We start from the raw sequence: 20267 nt of genomic DNA, 5'->3' as shown, positions 1-20267 counted from the left end.
AAGCTTGTGAACTTTATAAGGCTTGGGACACAGGAGGCGAGCCCCTGGTGACCGGGTCTGGAGGTGTCACTAACTTGAGCTAGATGCGGACTATAGGGACTGGGTTTTAGTCATCTTTTTACAGTCCCTGAAAAATATTAGTGGCTGAATGATTGTTAAATAAATTTTAATGAGATAAATTATGCTTTCTATTTTAATCATCATTAACAGAGAAGTTGTTTTATCCCCAGGGACACATAGATAGCAGACTCATAATTTCAGAGACGTGTAATAGTCACTTAAAAATTCACATGCTGCTCCCTCTGACTCATAGGTCTTGTACATTGCTGTTGTATTTTGGTCATGTTCTTCCTGTTTTTCGTTTTTATTTTCTTTTGTATATTTTTGCCAACAGGAGAGTTAATTGGCATTGCTCAAATGACTTCTCCACATTACCAAAGATGTCCTGGTACTTATGCAATGTATATAGAGATAGGCTTGATACACTTAAAAATACTACGTGTTCTTAAACATACAATTCCATAGATTGTTCGTAAAACCACTTGCTATCAAGGAATTCATTCATTTAGTGATTTTACAAATACTGAGCACCTGTTCTATGCTGACCACTGAACGTAGAGCAGTGAATAAAACACTGTTCTAATTGATGTCTATTCCCCACGCCCTTACAATCCATTCTCCTCAGAACATCAAAGACGATATCTTAAAAACATAAATCAGAGAATATTATTCCCATGTTTAAACTCTCCAATGCCTTTCTAATACATTAATCTAGGCTCTTGGCCCATACCTTCTAGGCTCTTCCTGATCTCTGGTCTCTTTTTTTTTTTTTTTTTAAGACAGGGTCTCACTCTGTCACCCAGACTGGAGTGCAGTGGAACCATCATGGCTCACTGCAGCCTCCGCTTCCTGAGCTAAAGTGATCCTCCCACCTCAACCTCCCAAGTAGCTGGGACTAAAGGGGGTCACCACCATGCCCGGCTAATGTTTGTATTTTTTGTACAGATGGGGTCTGGCCATGTTTCCCAGGCTGGTCTCAAACTCCTGGGCTCAGTTGAGCCTCCTGCCTTGGTGGTAACACATCTTATGTTCTACATAGCAATCATATGTATATGAAAGTCTCTTAAAAATGATTTTGTATGAATGCCTTTTAGTCTCTTCTACGGATAACTTATTTGTAAGTTCAAACAAGGAAATCTGTGGCAGTGGTGTGGAGTTAAGCAAACAATTGCATTTTCTGAATCAATATATGTTGAGTTGATATTATCCCATTGAGATGAGATTAAGGACACCTTTTACCAAAAATATGCTATGACTCCACAGCCATAATTTCATGAAATGACTGTATTAGTCCATTTTCACACTGCTATAAAGAACTGCCCAAGATTGGGTAATTTATAAAGGAAAGAGGTTTAATTGACTCACAGTTGAGCATGGCTGGGGAGGCCTTGGGAAACTTACAATCATGGCGGAAAGCAAAGGGGAAGCAAAGCAACTTCTTCACAGGCGACAGGAAGTAGAATGAACCCAGGAGGAACTACCACACACTTATAAAACCGTCAGACCTTGTGAGAACTCACTCAATATCACAGTAACAGCATGGGGGAAACCACCCGTATGATTCAGTTACCTCCACCTGGTCTCTCCCTTGACATGTGGGAATTATGGAAATTACAACTCAAGGTGAGATTTTGGGTGGGGACACAGCCAAACCCTATCAATGACACTTTATATAGTTCAATGATTTCAGCTTTGTTTTTCCCATTTCAGTTACTGTGAATATGGGGTTCCTTTTATCCTTTTAGTTGAGGTGTTTTGTTGTCTTTGACTTGAGCTAGTAAATGCTTGTTTCTTAATTACTTGAGGATGTGTGTGTGTGTGTGTGTGTGTGTCAATGGACATTTAAAAAATTATTTAATGTGCAACTCAATGTGTATTTGAAATGCCATTATCTAACTTCAAAAATGCAGAGAAGCCTGCTGAAGATCTCTGGTATCCACTTAATGCTATCTGTTGTGGTTTATTAAGGAGATATATCCTGAGGGAAGGCAGTGGAAATACTCAAAGGCACATATGTGCTAAGATTGTAAAAGCGACGACAGTTTTACTAGTTTCCTCGGGAGGATATTACATTTTGGAGTTAGTTGCCCTTGGTTATGTACTTTTTTTCTTTATGTTTGTAATCTTCAGCTTATAGAACGCTATTTTTTTCTCAAAATGCTTTGCCTATTTGTAAGGAATTAGTTACAGATAATCCATATCTTCCTATCTAATTGTGTTTCTAACCTTTTTTTCTTGGATAGTGGCCTTTATATTTTAGAGAATTGCATAAAAAGTAAAATAACATATCTAAAAAAATCAAAATGTTTGGTAGATTATTTCTGAAAACTGATTATGCCTCAGAACTGGTGGAAAGTTTTGGGGGGGGGGGTTGTTTGCCTTTTTAAAAAAAACTCTATATCCTTTAAAATTTCAAGGTAAATTTTTATATTGGCTGTATTAATATGCTAGGGCTGTCAAAATGAGGTACCGCAATCTGAGTTACTTATATAACAAAAATTTATTGTCTCACAGTGCTACAGGCTGGAAGTCAAAAATCAAGATGTTGGTAGGGTTGTTTCCTTCTGAGGGCTGAGGGAAGGAAGGATCTGTTCCAGACCCTTCTCCTTGTCTTGTAGATAGGCGTCTTCTCTCTGTGTCTTCAGATCTCCCTACTATGTGTCTCTGTCTCCAAATTGTCCCTTTGTATAAAGATCTAGTTATATCAGATTAGAGGTCACCCTACTAACCTCATTTAAACTTGCTAACCTCTGTAAAGACCCTATGTCCAAATAAGGTCACATTCTGAGTTACTAGGAGTTATGACAATTCAACCCACAACATTGGCTTTTTACAAAATTCTAATTTTTCACATCAACTCTTTTTAAAAATGATTAATGTGTTCATGCTATTTTGAATATATTTCAAATTAATTCATGTTTTATTTCCTACGTAGTCTCAATATGGAAATAGGAACAAAATTCCTGCTTGACACACTGATTTTTCTCTATGGTCTTGTATAGGAAGATTTTCTGAAATAAAAAGCTATCTGATGTGAGAAGCTGAGTCAGGGAGACATTAAGTTGTCCTTTTCTTTGCTCAAGTAGTTTCACCTCATTGCCGTTTATCTCTTTCTGTAGGTATTTTATTTGTTTTCATATAATGTCTTTCCTAATTACATGAGTTATAAAAATTTATTTATTAACTAAATCTCATAAAAATTTTCTTATCAGTGACAAAGTCAATGTGTGAAGATCTGACATCACATTCCTTTAAAAATCAATTCACAGGGTTATGTTTTGTCTTCTTAATCACAAACCAAGAAAAGTTCTTCAGTTTATTAGAAGGCAGAGCCATCAGCTTTAGATCTGGCAATTGAGATTTATCTCAAGTCATCTTACACTCCTTTTCAGATTTTAACTATTTTCCAGAAGAACCTAATGGAAACAATTCATTATATTGTTAATATTTTATGTATTATTTATATATCATATATTATATATTTGATATGTTATATAAAATAACATATTACATATAATATATGTTATTATATATGTTATTTTAACATATATATGTTATTCTAATATGTAACTTTTTTTCTGGAAGGTTCATCCTCCATCAACATTTAACATTCAATTTGTGATTTAAAAGCATTATTTCAGTCTCTATATTTTGTCCATTTAGGAATCTTCTCTGCTTTCTTTTCTTAGTTTATTCTCTTACATTTCAATATTTTTAATAAAAATACATTTTATTTGCAAATGTAAAGGATAATTACTGGTGAAAATTCATCCTACAAATAAAAGAAGAAAGAAGAAAGTTAAGATTTATTTTAAAACTACAACGCAAGGCAAATATTATAAGCATTTGGGTCAACATAATTTCAGATATTAGCTACATATCCACCTACCTGTATCTCTACCTACGTATCTACAAAAATTGTAATGGTTATGAACCCTCTTTTATAGTAACGACTAGGCTTTTTTCACTAACTATATGCCAAGAAAATGTTACATGCCAATAAGTGTACACATACATACAACACATGTACATATACTTATATATTTTTAAGAATCCATAATATGTATACACACATATATGTAAGGATATATATGAACACAGAGACATATATTGCCTTTTTAATGACTGGATATTTTATTTTTATTATGTTAACTGAAATATGTAATAATTATGTAATAATGTATATAATAGAGTTTAATAATAAATCGTCTCTATGCCCAAAACACTCCTAAAAAATAAAATATTATTTATAATGCCCCAAATTGGGAATCCACCAAAATGTTCTTCAGCAGGTGAATGGATAAACAAACTGTGGTCACTCATAAAATGGAATATTTTTTCGTGATAAAAACCAATGAGCTATCAAGTCACAAAAAGACTTGGGGGAACTGTAAATGCATATTGCTAAGTAAGAAAAGCTAATCTGTCTACACGTTGTATTATTTTAATTTTATGACATTCTAGAAAAGATAAAATTATGGAGAATATTTTAAAAATCAGAAGTTAGTAAGGGGTTGGAAGGAAAAGGGAGGGATAAATAAATGGAGCACAGATAATTTTTAGGGCAGTGAAATGTTTCTGTATAATATCATAATGATGGATGCATGTCATTGTACAGTGTGAAAACTCACACATGGTACAGAATGAAACCTAATCTAAATTGTGAACTTTAATTTATAATAATGTATCAGTATTGGCTAATCATTTGTACCAAATGTACCACATAAGGCAAGATACTAACAACAGGGAGAAACTGGAATGGAAGGGTGTAGATAAGAGGCTTTAAAGGAACTCTGTACTTTCTGCTTAATATTCTGTAAATCTAAAACTGTTCTGAAAAATAATTTGTTTTGAGACAACTTCTCAGTCTTTTGCCCTGAATCCCTTCAGTTATCCCATCCTGTGCAATCAATACATGCCAGTACAGTTTTATGTCTATAAAATTTGATTTTGTGCTATACACAATTATATCCATTTTTTCATGATTTCTAGTTTTAATATTAGTAATACCTAACATTTATTAAATACTTATGTATGAGATATTGTTCTGGATAACTTTTAGTTATTAAACCATTTGATCCTCAAAACAACATTGCATGCAGCAAAAAAAAGTTGTTTTATTATTACCAATTTCACATAAGGAAATAGAAAGAAGTGTAGATGTCATAAGAAGTTTATTCGTCCAGGTTACACTTGTTAGTTGAGATATGAACCACAGCAGTTGGGCTCTAAGGTCTATGTACTTCCCCTCCATCCTTTGGTGCCTAATATGGTGTGGTAGCAGAATTTTAGAAATTTGTCTCCACCTAAAATTACAAAAATATTTGTACATATTTTTTCTCTTGTCCTCACATCTTCCGTATTAAATTATTATTTGTAGTTTCTTAAATTTGTATATATTCTATTTCCACCTTATTTTGTCTTTATCTTTTGCTCTATAGAGAAAATCTTCCTCTATCCATAATCTTTTTTTATTGAGTTAATTCTGCTTTTTACTCAAGACTCTCCGTTTTCCATAGCAGTCTGAGCTTAGTGTCCCTATTATATGTTTCAGTGGTGAAAACTGCACACCTATGCCATAGGACACATAATGGTGGGGTTTAATTTTATTTTTTCCTAATGAGCATATATTTTCCTAATGCATATTTTAACTCTAAAATGTAAACTACTGAGGTCAGGATTATGCCTTACTTTTTGCGTCTACAGGGTCCAACAAAATTTCTGGGATGTAGTACTTGTTCAATAAATATGTGTTAGCAATGAATATGCCAGGGTTTACATTTCTATTTAAATAATTCTGCCTCTTTTTGACAAGTATTATGGGTTTTCTTGTTATTTGGTCATTTATTATCCCTGCCTCAATCAGATAATACCACCTGTTTATATTAATTTTTCTTTGTAAGATAGCAACCACCAAACCATCAATATTCACTTAACTTCTTTTTTAGTTTAAATAAATGTGGCATGAAATATTATATAAAAATAATTAATCAAAGAGGGTTAAACAAACAAAAAAAATCAGACATAAACTTGTATTTAGTGGATGGTAAAAACTTACTGTTTTTAAAGAGGGAAAAAATAAATTCCAAAAGCCCTGCTTTAAAGAGAATGCTGGGTTTCCTGTTCTTCTCTGGACTTTAAGATATGTCTCTTTTATCTCATTCCAAAAGTATGCACTCTGAATTTCCTAAAGAATATTGCAAATGGTCTCTTCTTTAAGAAGGAAGATGAGAATCTTAATGGACACAGCTAGGTTGGCCTATTCATTATGCTTGCCTTAGAATGCTAGGCCTTGAATTAATGAGTTGAGAGATCACTTTGGACTGGTTTTAGTCAAACATGAAATCCTTAGGAAGCTAAATAAATTCTGAGCTGATTTGAGAGTCAATGACCCAGAGAAATTTTAGACCCTGTTTTCTTATGTAACAACCTTGCAATAGATGGATCGTTTAGCAAGTAGTAGCGCCAGTTATGGGTAGAACTGAAGATCTTACTACGTTCATTTAGCATGGATAGAACCCAATCCTAGTACACTAATGACTTTGACTGTAATGGAAGCCAGACATTGGCAGAGAGAGCACAGCCAAGTCATGTACAAAAGGGGCCAGGGGCGTCACACACATCACCATTCACATTTGGGCCAATAAGAAAAAAATACTTAGATTGTAAGAGTTTTTTGTGCCCTAGCTCCAAGTGAGAGAACAGTGCCACCTCCTATGTTTTATTAATAGACCGCATTGCCTCATTGTAATACTATTTAACCATATAGTAGGATCCATTCTTATCAATTCAGTAAATTCATATTAAATATTTATTGCTTTAAAAATTTTTTCTTACTCTCTTTTCCTAAGTCTCAGCATTGATCCCTAAATCAATGCAGAATATATTCCAGCAGTGCTTCTCTGGACACTCAACCTAGGTTTTACTAGGTCATACCAGTATGCTGGCCTTATGGGAGAGAAAAAAACAAGGCATTAAATATTCTTGCCCATTAGATCTAGGAGTATTAAAGCTGCTTTCCTCAGTAAGTATAAGACATGCCCAGCCCATTATGGACCATCACATATGTCAACAAGACCAAGAGATGAGGACTATATGTACATTATAGCAGGGGTGTTAGGCCATAAGTTAGTAAAAAAATCAGAGAGAAAGTAAATACTCAAAATGATTTCAGAGTTCAAATGATGGGAAGAAAATAATACAAAGTAGAATGGAAGGTGCTCTGCATGCTCAAGGAGTGTGTTTCAGGAAATGACAGTTGACGCAAAAATATGGAAAAAGAGCACCCTAGACTGTTTCTGTGAAAAGCCAATGTATGACCTATGTGATGATGTATAGCCATGAAAAATGGAAAAATAGCTTGCTAGACAGAAGTACACTGAAGTGAGGGTGATCAACTTGTCCCAATTTACTCTGGATTTTCTTAATTTTAGCTCTCTAATTCCCATGTTCTGGGAAGCCCCTCAGTCCCAGTCAAATCTGAATGATGGACACCCTAACTGGTGGTCTAAGACCTATTAGAATATGAGGTCTACTGAAAGGTCAGTGGTCTGATGGTCAACATCCAAACTATAGCCATAGTCACTGGCAGCTTGGCTTGGATCACATAAAAAATAATTAGAGGAAAAAACCTTTTTGATTTTGAGACATTCTGGCATCTGATATTGTGGCTTTCAGTAGCGCCCAAGCCTCAGCCCAATTTATTAATAACTAATCAGTTCTTTTGCATTTCCTGAGGAGTGTTTTACTTCCAATTATGTGGTCGATTTTAGAATAAGTGTCATGTGGCACTGAGACGAATGTATATTCTGTTGATTTGGGGTGGAGAGTTCTGTAGATGTCTATTAGGTCCACTTGATCCAGAGCTGAGTTCAAGTCCTCAATATCCTTGTTAATTTTCTGTCTCATTGATCTGTCTAATATTGACACTGAGTGTTAAAGTCTCCCACTATTATTGTGTGGGAGTCTAAGTCTCTTTGTAGGCCTGTAAGAACTTGTTTTATGAATCTGAGTGCTCCTGTATTGGGTGCATATATATTAGGATAGTTAGCTCTAGTTGTTGAATTGATCACTTTACCATTATGTAATGCCCTTGTCTTTTTTGATCTTTGTTGGTTTAAAGTATGTTTTGTCAGAGACTGGGATTGCAACCCCTGCTATTTTGTTCTTTCTATCTGCTTGGTAAATTTTCCTCCATCCCTTTATTTTGAGCCTATGTGTGTCTTTGCATGTGCGATGGGTCTCCTGAATACAGCACACCAATGGGTCTTGACTCTATCCAATTTGCCAGTCTGTGTCTTTTAATTGGGGCATTTAGCCCATTTACATTTAAGGTTAATAGTGTTATGTGTGAATTTGATCCATATTTAATAAATGGTGCTGAGAAAACTGGCTAGCCATATGGAGAAAACTGAATCTGGACCCCTTCTTTACACCTTATACAAAAATTAACTCAAGATGGATTAAAGACTTAAATGTAATACCCAAAACCATAAAAACCCTAGAAGAAAACCTAGGCAATACCATTTAGGACATAGGCATGGTCAAAGACTTCATGAAGAAAATACCAAAAGCAATTGCAACAAAAGCCAAAATTGTCAAATGGGATCTAATTAAATGAAAGAGCTTCTGCACAGCAAAAGAAACTATCATCAGGGTGAACATGCAGCCTACAGAACGGGAGGAACGCTTTGCAATCTACCCAGCTAACAAAGGTCTAATATCCAGAATCTACAAGAACTTAAATTTACAAGAAAAAAAACATCAAAAAGTGGGCAAAGGATATGAACAGACACTTCTCAAAAGAAGACATTTATGCAGCCAACAAACATATGAAAGGAAGCTCAACATCACTGATCATTAGAGAAATGCAAATCAAAACCACAATGAGATACTATCTCATGCCAGTCAGAATGGCAATTATTAAAAAGTCAAGAAACAATAGATGCTGACAAGTCTGTGGAGAAATAAGAATACTTTTACACTGTTGGTGGGAATGTAAATTAGTTCAACCATTGTGGAAGACAGTGTGGCAATTCCTCAAGGATGTAGAACCAGAAATACCATTTGACCCAGCAATCCCATTACTGGGTATATATCCAAAGGAATATAAATCATTCTATTATAAAGACACATGCACACGTATGTTTACTGCAGCACTATTTACAATAGCAAAGACATGGAACCAACCCAAATGCCCATCAATGATAGACTGCATAAAGAAAATATGGTACATATACACCATGGAATACTATGCAGCCATAAAAAGGAATGAGATCATGCTCTTTGCAGGGACATGGATGAAGCTCGAAGCCATCATCTTCAGTAAACTAACACAGGAACAGAAAACCAAACACCACGTGTTCTCACTCATAAGTGGGAATTGAACAATAAGAACACATGGACACAGGGAGGGGAACGTGACACATGGGGGCCAGTCAGGGCGTGTGGGGAAGGGGAGGCAGAGCATTAAGACAAATAGCTAATGCATGCGGGACTTAAAACCTAGATGATGCATTGATAGGTGCAGCAAACCATCATGGCACATGTATACCTATGTAACAAACCTACATGTTCTACACTTCTATCCTGGAACTTAAAAAAAATAATAATCAGCTGGGCACGGTAGCTCACACCTGTAATCCCAGCATTTTGGGAGGCCAAGGCGGATGGATCATTAGGTCAGGAGATCGAGACCATCCTGGCTAACATGGTGAAACCCCTCTCTACTAAAAATACAAAAAATTAGCCAGGTGTGGTAGCGGGTGCCTGTAGTCCCAGTTACTCGGGAGCCTGAGGCAGGAGAATGGCGTGAACCCAGGAGGCAGAGCTTTCAGTGAGCCGAGATCATGCCACTGTACTCCAGCTTGGGCGACAGAGCTAGACTCTGTCTCGAAAAAAAAAAAAAAACCTAATCAACTTTATAGTTAATAACCGCTTCTCTGTAGTATCATAGAAGACACTTACTGACCCACCTGTTGCCATACAAACAGCAGTCACATGTGTACAGCCATAGAAAGCATAGAAACACTGCACACAACTAACACTCATGGACAGCACAGAGACCTGAAGAGGCATGTTATGAGGCTGCCATACTTGGAAGTTGGAATTCTAAGTGGAAAGAAGATTGGAAAGATAAGTAGAATTTGAGATGCAGCTTTTAATCTAATATGATGTACTCTCAAGGCAAGTCCCACTTTTATCTCTATCCAGTTAGATCAGTGCTTGTGCTGAATGAAAGAATTAGCTTCTGACTCTGTTAGTTACCAGCTAGAACCTTAAACAAAATTTGACGTCATGACACAGAAAGGTATTTAGGGTCAGAACTTACAATAAAAGGTGGAGGGTAGAGAAGGGAACATTCATCTGGAACTTTCTATATGCTTTTATATGTTCTCCTATATATGATAGTAGTGGGCCAGGCACTGTTAAAGTAAAACTTCATGTCTTAGTCATAATAGGCAGCTCCAAACAATGGTCTTCGTTTTTGTTTTTGGCATGGAAAAATACATAGACATACAAATGTTCACTTAAGACAAAAATTAGCTCGTATATTTCAGTACATCGGAGGAAGACAGATAAAGAATTTAAGTCCAATTAAGAGAATCCTTGTATCTTCTATACATTTCTGTCTATACATTTCTAATTGTAAGGCAACTCTCTTGGCTGTTGTGCTGGTAGTAGCAATTATGTCCATCCCCATGGTCATCCAATCCCTGATGGAATTTTCCTGGTGAAATTGGATTGGTAGAATCAGCTCTTTGCATATTATTTCCAGCAGTATTTCTAGTTCTTCCATACCAGAAGTAAATGTTAATTAATTATGAGTAAGAGCTGTCTGAGAAGGTGGTGGCATAGTCTCGGAAGTAGCGGTCTCAGATGGTGGCATAGTAGTCTCGGGAGTAGTGGTCTCAGATGGTGGCACAGTAGTCTCAGGAGTATTGGTCTCAGGTGTCATGGTTTCTCCAAATTTAGTTGTGTCAAATGTTATCAGATCATTCAACATAGATACTGGGGAACCAGTAAAAGAGTCCACATCACTATAATCAAATGTTATATCCTCTAGGTGAATCATAGGAAATGCTGGTCGTTGAGTATATTCATGTGATGTTATTATATAAATGCAGCATGATAGCTTGTTCCTACAAAGAAGTATGCACCTTTCAGTATCTAAACATCGTCTTCTGCAATGTCCTATATTATTCTTCCAACATTTTTGGGGTTCAAAGCTACCTGTAGAGAATAAAATATAGGTCAAATTTTTAACTCTGGCATCAACATAACTTTTCATTCGTTCAAAAATTTACACTGACTGACATCTAGACTAATATGATGTCAAGTACAAAAAGCCATTGAAAGAGACAAACAGGAGAACAAAAAGTGTATATTAAAACTGTGCTATGTGCCATCAAAGAAGTTGTATGGAGAAAAGGAGAAATGTAGAAAAATAGAGGGATGGAGAGATAGAGAGCATAATGAGACTGATACGAAACCTAGAAAGAAAGGATGAAAATGAAAAGCCCAGGACCAGATGGATTCACAGCTGAATTCTACCAGATATACAAAGAAGAGCTGGTATCATTCCTACTGAAACTATTCACCCAAAATTGAGAAGGCAGGACTCAACTTTAACTTATTCTATGAGGCCAGCATCATCCTGAGACCAAAACCTAGCAGAGACACAAGAAAAAAAAAATTTCAGGCCAGTATCCTTGATGAACATCAGTGCAAAAATCCTGAACAAAATAGTAGCAAACTGAATCCAGCAGCACATCAAAAAGCTTATCCACTACGATCAAGTAGCCTTTATCCTTGGAATGCAAGGTTGTTTTGACATATGCAAATCAATAAATGTGATTGCTTATGGATAGCATTTAAAGTACAGAAATTGGTAAACCATGGTGGTTGGAATAATATGAGAAAAAAAGAGGACTAGAATTAAATTCTAGTGAGTTTCAATATTAAGAGATAAGAGATCAGATAAGAGGAAACGACTTAAAAGGACCAATAAGATAAGTCAGATCAAAACAGGAGAATAAGACTCTAGAGTCTTAAAGCAGACCCCCAGCAGAGCAGAGCTCCAGCAAAGATTTGAATATAATAGTTTAGTTGAGAGACAATTCCTCCTTAAAAAAAATCAGTGGAGAAATGTAGAAATCAGGAGAGCAAGAAATCCAAGAAAAGGTGAGTTATAACCTGTTATTATCATGAGATCATCTATCAACTGCTGGCCAGCAGGATGGCTGTGTTCTGTTTGCTCAGAGGACAATCCCACAGGGAAGCCCAGCAGCCAGGCTGCAAACAAGCCTCAGACTCATGGATGAGCCTGGGGGACATGTTACTTTCCGTTATGTGAAATAGACACAAAAAGATAAATACCACATGTTTTCATTCATAAGCAGGAGCTAAAAAAGTTGAGTTCATAGAAGTAGACTGTAGAATAATGATTACTAGAGGCTGGGAAGGGAAAGGAGGATAGAGAGAGGTTGGTTAACAGATAGAAAATTACACCTAGATAGGAGGAAAAAGTTCCAGCATCCTATAGCAGGGGTCCCCAACCCCTGTGCAGCCAATGGATACTGGTCCATGGCCTGTTAGGAACCAGGCTGCACAGCAAAAGGTAAAAAGCAGGTGTGCAAGCATCACCACCTGAGCTCCACCTCTTGTCAGATCAGCCAAGGCATTAGAGTCTCATAGGAGCATGAACCCTATTGTGAACTGTGCATGTGAGGGATCTAGGATGTGTGTTCGTTGTGAGACTCTAATGCCTGATGACCTGAGGTGGAACAGTTTCATCCTGAAACCATCCCCACCACCACCTTCACCTTGTCGAAAAAACTGTATTCCACAAAACTGGTCCCTGGTGCCAAAAGGGGTCCACTGTTCTATAGCACTGTAGGGTGACAGTAGTTAACAATCATTTACTGTATATTTTCAAATAGCTAGAAGAGACGATTCTGAATGTTCCCAATATAAAAAAATGACAAATGTTTGAGGTGATAGATATGCTAATTACCCTGATTTGATCATTACACATTGTATACATGTATCAAAATATCACTCTGCATCTTCTAAATATGAATAATTATTACACATCAACTAAAAGTAGAAGAAAAAATAGCATTTAGTTTTTATTAAAGAAAAAACAAAAAACTTAAAAAAATGTTTAATTGGGCATCAGGTCCTGAAGGTGCAGTGTTACAGAAAAACCTTGAAGAATGAAAGGGTGCACAGTTACAGTAAAAACCTTGAAGAACTAACATCCATTTATGTTTTCTTCCCATAATAGCCTTGAACTGCAAATAAGTGAATTACCACAGGAAAAAAAAATATTACCAAGCCTCAAAGTTATTCTACATGAGGCTCAAAGGACCTGGACTATTTATCCAGCTTCCCCCGTAGTTGACAGATGATCCAGAGACAGCTGATAATTTTCTGGCATTTCTGGATTGCCCTGTACGGGGGTATTTCACAAGCAGTTGTTGAAAGACTGGAGATACTGACATTTGCAAGTCGGGCTGATATGCATGAAAACAGAAAATGCATAAAAGGTTATGGGGAAAGTTGTATCAGATGTGACTACATTAAGCAGGAGAGGAGACTGTTTCTTAAAGGACAGAGTGGTCATTTTGTAGTCAAATACTGCTGAGAGGTTAAAAAAAAGATGAAGGCAGGAAAATGTCCATGCTTTTAGTAGTATGAAGGTAACTTCATACTGAGGAGAGCAGCTTCCGAGTGGTATGAAAAAAGAAACCAAATTGCAGTTGGTCAAAATGTGAATGAGAGAGAAGTGAATGCAGGACCTGTAGATGAGACTCTTAAGAAGTTTAGCTCCAAAGAAAAGCAGAGAAATAAATAACTTATTAGAGAGCAATGTAAGGTTAAAGGAAAGCTTTCAGGTTTGTTTTGAAGAACGATTAATACCAAATGGTGCTTGCAAGCAATGAGAAAAGAAACAAGCAGTCTGGGCCCAGTGGCTCACACATGTAATCCCAGCACTTTGGGAGATCGAGGCGGGCAGATCACCTGAGTTCAGGAGTTCGAGACCAGCCTGGCCATGGTGAAACCCTGTCTCTACTAAAAAATACAAAAATTAGCTGGGCAAGGTGGCGAGCACCTGTAGTCCCAGCTACTCAGGATGCTGAGGCAGGAGAATCACTTGAACCCGGGAGGCGAAGGTTGCAGTAAGCCAAGATCGTGCCACTGCATTCCAGCCTGGGCAACAAGAGCAAGACTCCATCTCAAAAAAAAAAAAAAAAAAGCAGAAAAGGAGAGATTAATATAGAATAGGGTGATGAGATGACAGAAGGGCACAGTCACAAATTCACACAGAGCAGACTGATCTTTAGATGGAGAAGACACGTTTCTCCATTTATGGCAAAGGGGACAGAGGAAATGAGTGAAAACTTCCTATTTGAATTGTTTAAATAAATGGGGCATGGGATAAGCTGAGGGGGAGAGCCATGTAGAGGAGAGGAGCAGGAAAATAAAAGACAAAGGTCAGGACAAAATAGTTGTCTAAAAAAGAGGGAAGATGGCTGGGTGTGGTGGCACAAACCTGTAATCCCAGCACTTTGGGAAGCTGAGGTGGGTGGATCACAAGGTCAGGAGATCGAGACCATCCTGGCCAACCTGGTGAATACCTGTCTCTACTAAAAATACAAAAATTAGCTGGATGTGGTGGCACATGCCTGTGATCCCAGCTACTCGGGAGGCTGAGGCAGGAGAATCACTTGAACCAGGGAGTTGGCGGTTGCAATGAGCCGAGATTGGGCCACTGCAGTCCAGCCTGGTGACAGAGGAAGACTCTGTCTCAAAAAAAAAAAAAAAGAAAAAAGAAAGAAGGTTTATTTACAAGAGAAATGCAGTAGGATTTCCAAGCAGTGTGACTACTCATTTGAGGGGTGAGGATATAAATCTAAAGGGAAACTAGTGTGCTGTATTGTATGTTCATTTATCAAGCAGTAAACGGCATGATCATCTTTCTCAAGACAATTGCCCAAGGAGTACCTAGATAAGTGTATTCTAGGCAGAGGAAGCAGCTAGAGATAAGGCTCTATGGAGGAGGAAGGCTGGTATATGTGCAGAAGAGCAAGTAATTTTCTACACAACCTCATTTGAACTGAATGTGATAATATATATAAAACATATATAGATGTATGTATGTATGTATATATTAGGCTCACAATAATTTGGTTTATATTTTATCCTCTGGGGAATGTTGGCTCTAGTCCAACTTCACCAATTATTTATTCTACCTTCACTCTTCTAGAGTCATTTATTCTATCTTTGTTATTTTACTGGCTCGATTTTACTTTGTACTTCGTGGAATTTTCTATAAGTTTCAAGTCTAGACCTTCCACTTCTTTTGTGCAAGACAGACTCTAACCTTGCTTCTTCGTTCCTCACATCTACAAAGATTTATACCTTAATTTTTTTCCTCCAGCATTATCCATACTTGAAATATGTCATCTTGGCTCTCTTCTTCTCCTTTGTCTTTGAATTGCCTTGTTCTGTCAATTATTCTTCAAAATTGTTTCTCACTTACATTTCTTTCTACTGCTTTTAAATTATCCCCTCCATTCTTAAATTAGGCTATAGTCACACAGTCATCAAAGTTTTGGGCCCTTGAGGTACATCTGTGAACTAAACAGACAAAAATCACATGGAGCTGACTTTCTAGCAGAGGGAGACAGATAATAAAAAGTAAATGCACTCCCTGCTAGACTGTAGGGTTTACAGAGTTAAGTCTAAGACCTGAAACTATGGAACTACCTGAAGAAAACCTTAGGGAAACACTTCAGGACGTTGGTCTTGGCAAAGATTTCTTGGGTAAGACCTCAAAAGCACGGGCAACCAAAGCAAAAATAGGCAATTAGGATTACATCAAACTAAAAAGCTTGTGCACAGCAAAGGAAATAATCAACAAAGTGAAGATGTAGCCCACAGAGTAGGAGAAAATATTTGCAAGCTATCCATCTGACGAGGAATTAACAACCAAAAGTATATTAATATAAGGAGCTCAAAAAACTCCATTGCAAACAAAAACAAATAATCTGATTTTAAAACAGGCAAAAGATTTGAATAGACATTTCTCAACAGAAGACATACAAACAGCCAACAGGTATACATAAAAATATGGTAAAAACATGGTAAGGATGGTAATTTTTAAATGTATATTTTACCTTAATAAAAAAGTACATTATTTTGTAGATGAAAAGGTGACAAATGGTTTGCAGAAAGAAGGGAGAATAGATTTAAGGGTAATAGAAGATTCATAAACAGGAGTTGCACAAGCCTGTGTAACAAGGTGATGATTAAACAGCTTGAAGGAGGTAAAGGAATTAGTCACACCAGTATCTGAGGCAAGTACATTCTAGGCAGAGGAAACAAACAAAGCTCTATGGGTTGAGTAAGTCTGATATGTTTGGGGAAGAGCACTGGGGCCTGTGTGGCTGTAGTGGAGTGAACAAGGACTATAATAGTAGGAGATGAGGTGAGAGAGGTCATAAGGGCCAGATCCTGCAGGGCCAGGTGAGCCACCGTATGGACTCTTGTTACCACTCTGAGTATAGAGGGGGCCCTAGCAGAGTTTTGAGCAAAAGTACGTGATCTGACTTCCAGTGTAAGCGGATCATGCACTATGTGTCTTCACAAGATGGTAGAAGTGAAGAGCAGAAGGACAGATATCATGAGGAAGCTATGGCAATAACACAGGTGAGAGATGATGGTGACTAGAATCAGAGTGGTAGCAATGGAGGTGACAAGAATAATTGCATTCTGGATATAATTTGCAGGCAGATGTAATAGACTTCCTGATAGATATGAGTGTCGTAGGATATAGAAAAATCAAAGATAATTCCAAGAATTTGGTTTTAGCAGTGGAATGATGGCAATTGGGAAAAATTCATAATTTTTTTTTTCTAGAGTGACAACAGTCATTTTTTTCAAAGAACTTCAGTCTGGAACTATTATGTTGTTAGGACATGCGATCTTCATCACCAGTATCTCAAAATCCTAAAATTAGAAATATGACTAGCAATTGTATGTTTCTAAGTAGGGGAGCCATCTAGCCAAAACATTATCCCATGTGTGGAGTTCTTTCTAAAACATACCAGATATATAATCAGCTAGCATCAACTTAAAATATATCTATGGATAGCAGTCCACTGATAGCTTGGCTTGGTAAAAAGTTGCTTCACAAGCCATCAGGTGCTATCTCACTTGAAAACACATAATATAAAGCCCAGAGAGACTAAATAGCTAAATTTCAAAACAAAACCTATAAGAGAACACAAAAATGAAAATCTCTAAATCAAAAGAAATGAAAACTACCTCTCCAAAATAAAAGGGAAAGAGAGACATGGACAATTTGTAGAAAAGTTAAATATACATTAAGCATGTATTTGAAGTTCGACTTCCCCATTACTCACAGACATAAATAAAAATTAAATATTTATATATAATATTTCATTTTTAGGACTTGGCAAGTATTCAGAAATTGATAATACATGAAGCAGACAGAAAAAAGTACATCTCCAGGAATTTTATGCTGAATGATTTATGTATAAGAAAGGTTATACTAGCCATCCTTGTCTATAAAATGTAAATGCACTTATTTATGCAAAAACAATTTGGCTAAGTAATTTAAACAGTATCCATTCTATAAAATTTATACAGTCATTGGAAATACAGTTTTTGAAAATATTTAGTAAATGGGAAAATACTAATAGTATAATAGAAAATTTATAAGTATGCTATACATTTTTATTCAAATAAGAAAACTGAGGAAGAACAATAGACCAAAAATATTTTGTCTCTTTTAACTTCTTTACAATTTTTTTACTTCTTTACAATTTCAAAATTTCCAAATTTTCAACAAATACAGCAGTTTATAATCAGAAATGAATGTAGATATTAATTCTGTAACTCACATTACATCAACATGTGAATCAAGACATAACAGATCATAGGCACAGTTATAACCACCTAATAGACATGAATAGCATCTTTCTAGGCAACATATAACACCTCCAAATTTAACAAAAGCCAAATTTCTTAGTATATAAAGATAATTAAGAAAGTTTAGAAATCTAATGGACTGGATGTTCAAACTGATTTATAACTAAAGTGTCATGAATTCAAACATCAGGACCTCATTTTCACATATTAGACTGTAAAACTGAATGTAGTAGAAAACTGAATGTAGTAGAAAAAACAAAAAGGACTGATGAGGGTGTGGGAAGCTGACACTCTTGCAACTGGTGATAGGAGAGAAGAATAGTTCAGCTTTTCTGGTAGGTGGTTTGACTGTGTGTGTGTGTGTGTGTGTGTGTGTGTGTGTGTGTGTGTGTGTCCACGTGTCCAGTCATAAATGAAAAGACATACATTTGTTTACAAATTTTTCTTGCTGAATTGTTTTTGATAATTAAAGACCTATTTTTCATCAGTAGCGGAGTAATTAATGTGAGGCAATTCATCTGCTCCTCCTCAAAGTTTTACTTATTGATTAAAAATAATGAACTAGGTTTATGTATGGATAAGATGTCTCTAATATATTGCTAGTACATTGCAGAACAATTCACATGGTGCATTTGCAATTGCATTTTTTAAAAATCTAAAAGGTATACACATGCAAATATAAATACATTTGTATTTGCTAGGATATATAAGAAATTGGTAACATTGATTCTGAAGGGGAAGACTGAAGAACTGGTATTCTTGGACAGAAAAACATTTTTCTTTTCCTTAAACCCTATAAATCTATCGATTGCTTGATACATAAGTCAATTGCAAGTATTATTTTTAATAAAAAGTTAACAATTTTCAAAAGTAGCATTATTAAATAGTGGAAACAGACTGTTCCTATTCATCTAAAATTAGAAGGTCCCCATTGGTCACTAGTCTGTCTATCCTGTCTTCACTCCACTTATTTCCACTTCTACCCCAAACATATATATTGTCTCTTCCATATGATAGTGCTACAGAATCTACAAACTGTCAATGGACTTGTTCACCGTACCTAAGAACATGAAAGTGAGGGCCTCCCTCTGAAGGTACTCTCCGGGCAAAGAAGAATTCAAGATGCTAGGAGAACTAATAGGACACAACAATGAAATAGATACAACAGAATAATCAAAATGGAAGTGAAGTGAGGCTGAACTAACATTGGATAGTTATGTAGAGAGAGAGATAGGGTGGCTCAGAGCATTAAGGAAATTCTTGTCTTTGGAGAAACGCCTCAGAGGACAGCTTGCTAGATGCCCCTAACAGAAAGATTCTCAGAGACTAGGGGCATGGAGCTGCCAAAATACGAGCATTCTGCTGCTTTGTTGGCCCAGATTTTTCCTGCAGATTCCCTCTCTTCCCATCATGATACCAGGGGAGCCCAAGGGCAACAACTCATCCTAGTCATCATCTCTGCTTTATAGGGTTCCATTACCTTTGGTCACCTGAGTTAGCAACCCACAGATAATGAAGGTCAGCATCAGGATATTCATGGCTCCTGGGAGAGAGGAAGCTCTGTGTCCTGAGGAATACAGAACACTACACAGCAAGGAATTTAAGTGGTCACCTTTACTGGTCTATCATGGGTGATGAACCAGAGAAGGGGAAAATGCCATGCCACCCAGATCACCAGACTATTAATTTGCAACACTGAGTGTGCATGACACAATAATGTCTGCTTCTAGAAATTATTAAAGAAAGCTGAGGCCTTATGAGATAAGCTATTATCCCGTAGAACTGTAAGGTCTGATGGAAAGAAACAGCCCCAAGAGGAAGTTTTTGTTAACTTTAGATGGGCTCAATTGTCCTTCTCCTCTGTCTGTATGCAGCACTTTGTACATACACAATGACAGCAGAATGGTGTGTAAAGATATCACTTGTGGCAGTCCAATAGCTTACAACATCCGGTATTCACCTTCTGAGTGATCACCCCAATATGAATTCCTGTGAAACAAGAAAGACACTTTTTAACTAATAAGTTCATAAGATTCCATCAATTATGAGACAGAAGGAATTTGGAATGAAAATAGTGAAAACAGGAAAACAGGTTTTATTGGTGCTCTTCTTTTTCCCGTTCCGCTGTCCCATCAACTCTTTTCCCTCATTCAGAAATACAAATAAGAAATGAAATATTGAGAGAGAGGAAACATTTTAAAAGGAGAGGGAGAGAGAAAGAGAGAGAGGAGAGAGACCCAATGTAA

The 20267-nt window shown here is 36.6% G+C and overlaps 1 protein-coding gene across 1 annotated transcript; it reads right to left on the bottom strand.

The window, feature by feature from the left end:
- Nucleotides 1-10876: 10876 nt before the first annotated feature.
- Nucleotides 10877-19559, bottom strand: LOC129532991 (beta-defensin 125-like). Its single transcript, XM_055384495.2, has 2 exons — nt 19502-19559; nt 10877-11292 (listed from the first exon to the last, which is right to left on the bottom strand). The coding sequence occupies exons 1-2, from the start codon at nt 19557-19559 to the stop codon at nt 10877-10879; spliced, it is 474 nt and encodes a 157-aa protein (XP_055240470.2).
- Nucleotides 19560-20267: the final 708 nt, after the last annotated feature.

Source organism: Gorilla gorilla, chromosome 3, assembly GCF_029281585.2.
Source record: "Gorilla gorilla gorilla isolate KB3781 chromosome 3, NHGRI_mGorGor1-v2.1_pri, whole genome shotgun sequence".
Lineage (NCBI taxonomy): Eukaryota > Metazoa > Chordata > Mammalia > Primates > Hominidae > Gorilla > Gorilla gorilla.
This window is presented reverse-complemented; position numbering and strand designations above follow the sequence as displayed.

Bases quoted from the DNA above. Each gene is read 5' to 3' on its own strand.
- LOC129532991 (XM_055384495.2), bottom strand. From the start codon at position 19,559: ATGAATATCCTGATGCTGACCTTCATTATCTGTGGGTTGCTAACTCAG. The intron at 11,293-19,501 runs GTAATGGAACCC...TATTCTCTACAG, and splicing joins GCTAACTCAGGTGACCAAAG to GTAGCTTTGAACCCCAAAAA.